The 10,250-nt window shown below is 41.4% G+C and overlaps 1 protein-coding gene across 1 annotated transcript; it reads left to right on the forward strand.

Moving 5' to 3' along the window:
• The first annotated feature begins 7,702 nt into the window (after positions 1-7,702).
• LOC148477401 (taste receptor type 2 member 40-like) lies at positions 7,703-8,605 on the forward strand. Its single transcript, XM_088456787.1, has one exon. The coding sequence runs from the start codon at positions 7,703-7,705 to the stop codon at positions 8,603-8,605; it is 903 nt and encodes a 300-aa protein (XP_088312913.1).
• Positions 8,606-10,250: the final 1,645 nt, after the last annotated feature.

Consider the following 10,250-nt stretch of genomic DNA (forward strand, 5'->3'; position numbering starts at 1 on the left):
AACATCACACCCCTTCCATGAGGAGAGCTCAAAGAACCCCAATGTCATGGTTTTCAAGACAACTTCTTATGTAAATTCAGTTTGTTTCAATCTTTCTGCATGAAGATTGTTTTGGTAATAGCTAAGATCATTTCTCTCGTCTGTACCCCTTCCAATGAACTAAATATTGAATTTGACCTCACATAAATTTAAAACTCAAAATCTTCACCACAAATCCTAATGTCCATCCACATCAACAGAAGCAGGCTTACCCGAAGTCCTACAAGGGAAGAGTCTAGACTTGTAAACAGGTTTAAAAAAAACAATGAAAAGTCCTTGAGATTCTTAGTGATGGTGATATATCCAAATGGAAACAAACATGATAATTCCTAAAAGAACAAATAAATCTCAGACCCAACTTAAGCTTCAAATTTGCAGTTGAGATCAATATTTTATCTCCCATTTTAAAACTAAAAGATCTTCTATGTTTATTATCCACCTTACCAGAATGTTCTATCACTCTCCTGAGGGCTTTTGGGGTATTTTTCTATATTATGCCAAAATGTAAAGAAAGACTTTGAACTTCAACTGATTATCCTCCTCAGATAACAGAAATGAAAATAGGATTAAGGGGGAGATTCATCAAAGTTTGAAGAGAGATAAAGTACCAACCAATCAGCTCCTAACTGTCTTTTTAAAGACTGTGTTTGAAAACTGACAGCTGGGAGCTGATTGGTTGGTACTTTATCTCTCTCCCCTTTATTTCTCTCCAATCTTTCATAAATCTCCCCTTTTATCCCTCATTTCTGTAAAAAAAGGTGAAAGTCCTGAAGCATCATGTATCATGTTATTATAGGCAAAATCATCCCAGGGTAATAAATTTGAGCAATTATTCTGGTACTGTGACACATAAAACTCAAAAATTGCTCCACTGTCTGGTTTACTTGCTCAGTCTCTCCATTAGTCTAAGGATAATATGCAGATGAAGAACTCAGATTAACTCCCAGCAAAGAATATAAAGACCTTCAGAAATTGGCCAGAAACTGCGTTCTTCTATCTGAATCAATTTTACTAGGAATTCCGTGCAACCAATATTAGAACGAAAAAAGTTTTGCCAGCTTCTTATCTGAGTGTAGACCTGATAGAGCAGTGATTCCCAACCTCGGTCCTCAAGGCACACTAACAGTCCTGGTTTTAGTGATATCCATGCTTAAGCACAGATGGTTAAATCAAAATAACTAAGGTACTAATTAAGTCACCTGTGCTCAACTATGGCTATCCTTAAAACCTGGACTGTTAGTGTGCCTTGAGGACCGTGGTTGGGAACCCCTGTGATAGAGGGACAAAATGTGCCATTTTAGAAAATTTGTGGAGTACTAACAAAACAGTAGTGAAACCCATAGATTCAGGGAGTTCCACAATAAAATCTATGGACAAGTACATCCATGGTTAGGCAGGTATGAGAAGTGGAGTAAGATAACCAACCAGTTGACCTCTAGGTACTTTAACATGAGAACAATCTAAACAGGCAAGCATAAATTCTCTAGTATCTTCTTTCAGGGTAGTCCACCACACATAACAAGACAGCAGCTCTAATGTCTTTAAAATACCAGGGTGACGTTATATTGTACCTGTACCTCACTAAAGTGAAACATCAAAAGAACTGTCTTCTGAAATTTAATCTGGAACAAACAGCCAATTAGCCAGTTACTCAGCAGGGGCATGTTCTAATATTTTCTTCTTCATGAATCCTGATGCTGTCATGAAAGTATTGGTGAAATTCAATTTGTCTAGAATCTTTTGCCTGTCTCCATTAAGCTATTTACAAGTTGTGTTAATACATACAACCCATAATAGTTGTGAATAGGGAAGGCCTCGGTAATGCAATCTGATATGGTCACCATCCATTAAATGGTACAGGATTATTTTAATGACTGTGTACAAATAGACATGTCAGACAGTCCCTTTGACTACTGGGAGGAAAAATAAACAAATGTGAGGGAGGCCCTTGTATAGACTGGCATTGCTGTACTTAAGCTGCCCACCCTCCAGTGTGAACTTGGAAAAAGTTTTCAGCACAGTCAGGAATCTTGTCAGCAATCGGTTTAGGAGGCTACTTCCTCAAAATGTGGAAAAGATTATGTTCATAAAAATGAACTATAAATGAGGAAGACCTTTACCACCAATTACATAAAACTACAGAGACTTCTGTAATGGTGGATTCCAGCGGGGATGAGTTTATATTGTGTGACGATGATGTTAATGCTGATAAAGGTGAGGAGGAGGATGACAATGATGACATATTGCCATTTCATAGATGTCCTATAGTATATTCTTTTAAACTGTCATGCTTTTGTGCTGCTGCTCTGTTGCTTAGTTTAGCTACCCATCTTGCTGCAGTCTTTATATATTAGTGAGAAGTGAAAACAATATTGTGACCTGTAAAGTGGACAAAATTAGCATGAAAATGACTGGAAATTAATGTTAATGAGGTTTATAATGCTGTAGGAACAACTACAGGCCCGGACTATGTGATCTTAGCTGATTTTTAAAGGTCTGCATACATCTCTAGATTGTTTTCTATATTCTCAAGTGTCTGTGTGAGCACTTTTATCTGGACAAAACCACAAGGATAATTAAATAAAACCTAGCCAGCCTAGGTCATGTATCAAAAAGCCCATGGCTCAACTACCAGACATGAGGATTTACAAAATCTTCCTGTAGCGAGACACTTTCTAGAGGCCAAACACCCAATGAACCAACTTAAATGTTTTGTGATAGAACACATCCCACCTCTGAGAATGGGATTTGACAGAGAAAAAATTCTACTTCAGCGTTGTTATGTTCTGGGTTGTTTGTGGACCCAGGGTGGTAGCAGGAGCGATCACAGAAGCGGGTTTGAATAAAAAATTAGGTTTTTTAATATGTGCTTGAGTAGACATAAAATATGGCAGTAAATAAAAGTCCACAAGAGTTCTGTGGTGGGAGTAATGGGTTAATGTCCAAGTAGAAACAATTAGAACTGTCCAGGTGTGCAGGTAGTGAGACTGGAATAATCAACCAGGTATGCAGGTAGTGATGCAGGAAATAACAAGCCAGGTATGCAGGTAGTGATGCAGGAAATAACAAGCCAGGTATGCAGGTAGTGAACTAAGGCAAATGAGCATGATGTCAGCACTCAGGTATGGGCAAGGGTGATGGAGGAAGTGGGGTAGTCCAGTGGGAGCTAGGAGCTGACAGGCAGACTGGCAGACATCAATTCACAGGAACAGGATAAGCACAGAGAACTCCCTCTCAGCTAGGCTGAGATACACGTTGCACTGGCAAAGAAGGAAGGCACTGAAATTTCCTAAATCCCCCCTGCCATGCTGTTACTGGCCAGAGGGAACATGTGACTCACCAGGATTGGCCAGCTGCATCACATGGCCAGACGGCAAAAAGGTGGCACCCATGCCAAACAGAACAGAGATGCCACCAGGCATTACCAGCGCAGAGTGACAACAGGCCCACACAACAACGCGCACAGCCAAAGCCCCCCACCAGACACCAGCTCCGCCACCAGACAGCCCGCACCACAATGACCTCACAGGTAACACCTGCCTAGTGCCATGCTGAAATACCCAGGCTGTGACAGTACCCCCCCCCTTGGGGTGGCCTCAGGACACTCACCAGGCTTCTCCGGATGGGCAGAATGAAATCTCCTGATGAGCGTGGGAGCGTGGACATCATGAGCATCGGTCAAGCAATGTTCCTCTGGACTATAACCTTTCCAGTCCAGCAAATACTGTAAATGACCTCTGCGTAGACGAGAGTCCAAGACCTGGGTGACCTCAAACTCAACTCCTTTCTCCATCTGGACTCGAGGAGAAGCAGGTAGAGCACTGTGGACTAGGGGCTTTAATAAGGAAACACAGAAGGAATTAGGGATTTTTAGGTATGGGGGTAACTGTAGACGATAGGCCACTGGATTAATGACTTCTGTTATGGTGAAGGGACCAATGAAGCATGGTGCAAATTTCATTGAAGGAACTCTCCGACAAAGATTCCTGGTGGACAACCAGACCTGGCTTCCAACTTGCATGCATGGAACTATTCTACGCTTCCTATCGGCCTGGGTCTTATAGTGAGAGGATGCCTTCAGCAAATCAGACCATACTTGAGTCCAGATGGCAGCAAAATTCTGCACCATGTCCTCCATGGCCAGAACATCAAAAACAGGCAGGCTTCAGTGGGAGTAATGGGTTAATGTCCAAGTAGAAACAATTAGAACTGTCCAGGTGTGCAGGTAGTGAGACTGGGAATAATCAACCTGGTATGCAGGTAGTGATGAAGGAAATAATAAGCCAGGTATGCAGGTAGTGAACTAAGGCAAATGAGCAGGATATCAGAAGGCTCAGGCACTCAGGTATGGGCAAGGGTGGTGGAGGAAGTGGGTTAGTCCAGGGGAAGCTAGGAGCTGAAAGGCAGACTGGCAGACAGCGAATTTACAGGAACAGGATAAGCACAGAGAACTCCCTCTCAGCTAGGCTTAGATACATGTTGCACTGGCAAAGAAGGAAGGCACTGACCCTTCCTAAATGCCCCATGCTGTGCAGTTACTGGCCGGAGGGAACATTTGACTCACCGGGATTGGCCAGCCGCAACACATGGCCAGAAGGCAAAATGGCGTTGCCCATGCCAAACAGAACGGAGATGCCGCCAGGCCTTACCAGCGCAGAGTGACAACAGGCCCGCACAACAACACGCACAGCCAAACCCCCCAGCTCCACCACCAGACAGCCCGCGCCACAACAACCTCACAGGTAACACCCACCTAGTGCCATGCTAAATATACCCTGGACGTGACAAGCGTGAACTTAAAAGGATACATTGTTGGTATCTGTTGTTTCCATCATTAGCTGTTGAATGGGGGAACTCAATAATTATTTATTGTTTACAGTGAGCCCCCAATTAGGATAAAGCATGCAAGCTGTGTTAAGAGGAGTGGTGCATCAATTAAACAATTCATTCTGTACTATATACAGTATATCCTAAATGGTAACAGGCAACATTAGTCCCTGATAATCACTCTGATGATTGAAACAGCCATTGGGCACTGAATGTATCTGTGAGAGAGAAAATGGGGTTACATCAGCATTGAGAGGGGAACATGTTACTATAGCGTTGAGGGAGGGGAATGTGTTACTATACAGATGAGTGAGGGGAATCTGAAACTACACAGGTATGTCAAAGGAATTTGTTTCTACACAATATATGGGAATGGAATGTATTACTACATAGCTGAGGGAGAAGAATGTGTTACTACACAGGTGATGGAAGGGAATGTGTTACAACATGAGCGAGTGAGGAGAATGTGTTACTACAGGGGTGAGCAGGGGTAATGTGTTGCTCCAGAGGTGAGGGAGGGGAATAAGTTACTACAGGTGTGATTGATGGTGTGTATTTCCACACAGGTGAGGGAGAAGAATGTCAAATGTGTTACAACATGAGTGAGGGAGGGAATGTGTTGCTATAGAGGTGAGGTTGTGGAATATGTTTGTTCACAGGTGAGGGAGGGTAATGTCTTATTATAGCAGTGAGAGAGGGGATGTATTACTATAAAGGGGAAGCAATGAGCAATGTGTTACTGGAGTGGTGAGATGCGATGGAAATGGAAATAGTAAAAATGTAAAGTCTCCCCAGGTATAACAGGGTACATCAGATAGTACATACAGTATACATATATATATATATATATATATATATATAGTTCTCCTTCAATTTGCCGGCACTCAATTCAAATGAACAACCTGCTCCGGTGCACAGAAAAATAGACCAATAGACAAAAGAAACTGGCACACGGAGACTACAAATAATGTAAAAAACGATGTAATAAATCTAACATTTTCGGGGTCACAGCCCCGTCCTCAGGACAATTACATATGGCCACGAGTTCGTATGTAATTGTCCTGAGGACGGGGCTGTGACCCCGAAAACGTTAGATTTATTACATCGTTTTTTACATTATTTGTCGTCTCCGTGTGCCAGTTTCTTTTGTCTATATATATATATATATACTGTATGTATGTATATATATATATATATATATATACAGTTGAGTCACATTATTATGGCCACCTTCTGCATTTGATGGTGGCAGCACTTAGCCCATGAAATACGTCATGTGCCGTGCGCTGGCTTGGTGGGTATATAAGGTGTGCAATTGGCCATCTGCACACATGTCACTCATTACTGTCATAGGTAAAAGGGGCGATTTATCCGATTTGCAATAGGGATGATTATTGGCTTTTGGGCCAAGGGTGCAAGTATTTCTGAAACAGCGCAGTTTGTGAAGTGTTCGTGTGCTGTTGTGGTGTAGCTGTATTATGACTGGACAAATAGCACCATTGCAAATAACTGCTGTGGAAACTGTGGAGCACCACATGCAGTTGATGTGAGAGGTGAACGTCGGCTACGATGGTGCATGAGGGCTAACCGACATGCAACAGTGGAGCAGCTCACCATGAAAATGAACCTGGGGGCAACCAGACATGTGTACAAAATGACAGTTCAGTGAACCCTGCTGTGTATGGGGCACCGAAGCAAACAGATGGTCACTGCACCTATGCTAAAGAATGTTCATCGGCAGAAAAGGCTTCAATTTTTACATCTGTATCGGAATTGGACCTGCACTGATTGGCGAGGTTGCCTTCTATGATGAGTCATGTTTTCTGCTTCATTGAACGGATGGATGTTGTTGTGTCAGGCGAGGAACATCGGTGAGCAATCACCCTGCAACCATTGCTGGAAGAACACAAGCTGGTGATGGCAGTGTTATGGTCTGTGGAATGTTTTCATGGCATTCTAAAGACCCACTCATCCATGTGGAAGGCATTCTCAACCGTTTTGGTTATGAATCCATCCTTGCAGAGCACGTACACCCCTACATGCTGATTGTCTTCCCTGATGTGGATGGGATCTTCCAGCAAGACAATGTGACATGTCACACGACTAGAAATGTCCGACAGTGGTTTGTCAACCATGACCAAGACTTCCAAATACTTCCATGGCCCCCTAATTCCCCAGATTTTAACCCAATTGCGCATCTGTAGGACCACCTCGATCATTGGGTTAGCTCTATGGATACTCCACCATGAACCCACCTGCAGATATGGGATGCACGGCAGTCAGCACCGCTCCAGATACCTGTGCCAACCTACCAGCAACTTTATTGAGTCACTCCCAGCCCATCTAGCTGCTGTCCATGCTGCACATGGTGGTTCTTAAAAAGGGACTCAAATATGTATATATAATGGGAGATATAGATAGAGAGAAAAATAGAGTGAGAATATATGCAAATATAAATATTAGATGAGTGATAAAATTCTCAATTTAATTTCTCTGATAATGGATTTAATGTAAATGCAAATTTCCATCATGGACTCTCGTGTGGCCTAACAGTTTTGATCATGTGACTTTTCTTGTTTTCCTATGGGGAGTTCCATCAGATTAGATTTTACTGACATAACATCAGATAAAGCCAGATGTCACACTGTAACCTGATTACAGCTGCACCATCCAATATACACAGCTCATGTCTGTGATCCAGGTACTGAGCATTTTTGCAACTGATGCTCATATTTCTCAGTGCCATGAATTAGTATAATCATTACTATACAGACTGCAGATCTATAAAATAATCATTGCTAAATAGAAACCAGAGAAACATTATAAGTGATAGACAATGTGGTCAGCTCTGAATGTGTCCACTTTTATTATTGGAATGATGAATGGAATAGCTGGGAGTATCTTATCCTTTACAATTTGCAATGTGTACATCAGGCAATGGAAAGAGACCAGTAATCTGGGCGTTTGTGATAAAATCCTGTTATCTACAGTGCTGACAAATCTCCTCTTACAGGGTTACTTTACACTTTATAGTGTTATAGAATTATTTGGGATCTATATGATGCTAGACAAAAACACCTTATTATACATGTTTATGCTGCAAAGTGTCGTTGCTACTGTTAGTTTCTGGAACACCGCCTGGCTCTCCATCTTCTACTCTGTACGATTGGTGAAAGTTTCCCATAAGTTTTTCCTTCAAGTCAAAACAAGATTTCTGTCTTCTGTTCTTCAACTCATAATCGTAACACTGTTATGTTCCTCAGTCATTAATGTGCCAATGTTATGGACAGCTAGTATTGACATTGCCAAAAATATAACTAACAACCGATTTTCAGCTAGATTTAAAATAACTTGGAACTTTGCTAACTCCACTTGCTCGTCTTTTTTCGGTTTTTATCTCCCGTGTTTTATTACTTCTCTCTGTATTGGGCTCAGTGTCACAGCTCTCCTGAGACACGTCTGGAGGATGAGACGTAGGGAGTCTAATGTGATATCTGCTCAGCTCCAGGGCCACGTCCGAGCTGTCAGGTCAATGATTGAACGTGTTATACTGGACATCGCTTTCTATTTGTTATATACAATGATTTCTTTTTTAACAACAATGAACGATCTTGATAACATTACACTGTTTATATTCTGGTCAATTTTCCTGTGTTATCCCACTGCTCAAACTCTCATTATAATCCATGGAAATCCCAAATTGAGGAGCAGATTATGTGGCCATGGCTTCGCCACCTGAATATAAAATATTTACAGCTATAATGAGAACTATGGGTGGAATTCAATTGTTTTCAGCCCCCATCACGCCCGACGGAGCTATTCAATTGTTGCTCATGTCGAGCGCGATAAGCTACCAGCGCTCCATTTCAGCTCGCATCCCCAGGGGGGTAAGAGCTGACATGTTCGAAAAGTGACCTGTTTGGGCGCCCAAACATCACTTTTCGTGGTCGTGCCCAGCACTTTGGTCGGGAGTAGCTGCTTTATGCGGCCAAACCCGACCAATTTGGGTACGATTAGCGCGAAAATGGCAGCAATTGATTAGCGGCCCGCGATCTCCTGTCACTTTAGATGGAAGATCCGGACCGTGTAAACAATTGAATTCCGCCCAATGTGTATTCTTGTTTCTTATATCTATATCAGGACTGTAAAATCATTGGAAATTTGAATTCCTTTAGATTATCTTTTTATATCAATTACAATTTACCTAAGAATAATTAAAAAGGCATTTTGTTTTAAATCTAGTTTATATTTTAAGTACATATTATTTACACCTGGAACTATATATTACAATGTGTTTTCTAATGGGGTAATGTTGCCTTCTGTTATTTGTCATCTTAAAAATGTAATATATAATTGTCCCTCCTATTAACAAATGTGAAACGTCTGTCATTATTTTTTGTAACAACATACAATATCATTTCCACAATCGCACATGAATTACTTTATAGTCACAGATCTTGCATTGGTATTTTTAAGCTGTCACATTCCATTTTCTCTCACTTCTCTCTCTCAGATATACAGTATATATATATATATATTTATGGTTCTTGATAAAAGGGTTTGCGCCCTGAAATGTTAGCACATTATTTAGTTACAGCGGTCATTATTGATTCCCTGAGTGACATCCATTTTTTCGCATGCTATATATATATATGTATAAGCAATGGGGTGGGACTCACTTGGCTTATTCTGCAGAATAAATCACACTGACACAAAGTGTGCAGGTCCAATGTTTCTGTTTACTTAACCATTTTAACATGCAGATAACTGGCACCCGGGCACCTACTTTGTCTATAGACAGCTGGAGTGCCAGATATCTGTGTATATATATGCCGTAGTAAGCGGTATCTTTTGTCTTCATCCCTTAAAAACCGGCACTCTGGAAGCAGCTGGAGCCTGATAAATAACTTGTTTGGGTGCCTTCCTTGGGATAATGTGCCCCCAAAGCATCCAACAAAATAAGGTGGCACTCCGAGACTTGCATCAAACGTGATAAGTGGAGTGTTTATTCAATGTTTCGGGGTCCACTACCCCTTCATCAGGACACACAAATGCAATATATATATTAAATTTGAACAAAGATCTGTAAGGGTTTGACTAGCTGATTGTAGATTTGTAAAATAGTTACTGTAATTCCTGTAAGAACGATGTAAAAAATAAATATATATATATAGATAGATAGATAGATATTTAGTATTCTTAGTGCTTAGAGTGTGCATCTGCGTTTTTTCTGCTTTAGAACTACAGGTCTAAGCATGGCAGCAGCTCTTGTTATATTTAAATTAGGATGTACAGCCCAGCCCCACCACCTTTTTTCCGATGTGTGTGTCTTTAATGTACACTTGAAGGTCTGAGACACCTACTCTTGAGCTAGGACTCCTCCT

This window comes from Taudactylus pleione, unplaced genomic scaffold, assembly GCF_031769625.1.
Source record: "Taudactylus pleione unplaced genomic scaffold, aTauple2 ptg000720l, whole genome shotgun sequence".
NCBI classification, from domain to species: Eukaryota; Metazoa; Chordata; class Amphibia; order Anura; family Myobatrachidae; genus Taudactylus; species Taudactylus pleione.

Bases quoted from the DNA above. Each gene is read 5' to 3' on its own strand.
- LOC148477401 (XM_088456787.1), top strand. From the start codon at position 7,703: ATGTGGTCAGCTCTGAATGTGTCCACTTTTATTATTGGAATGATGAAT.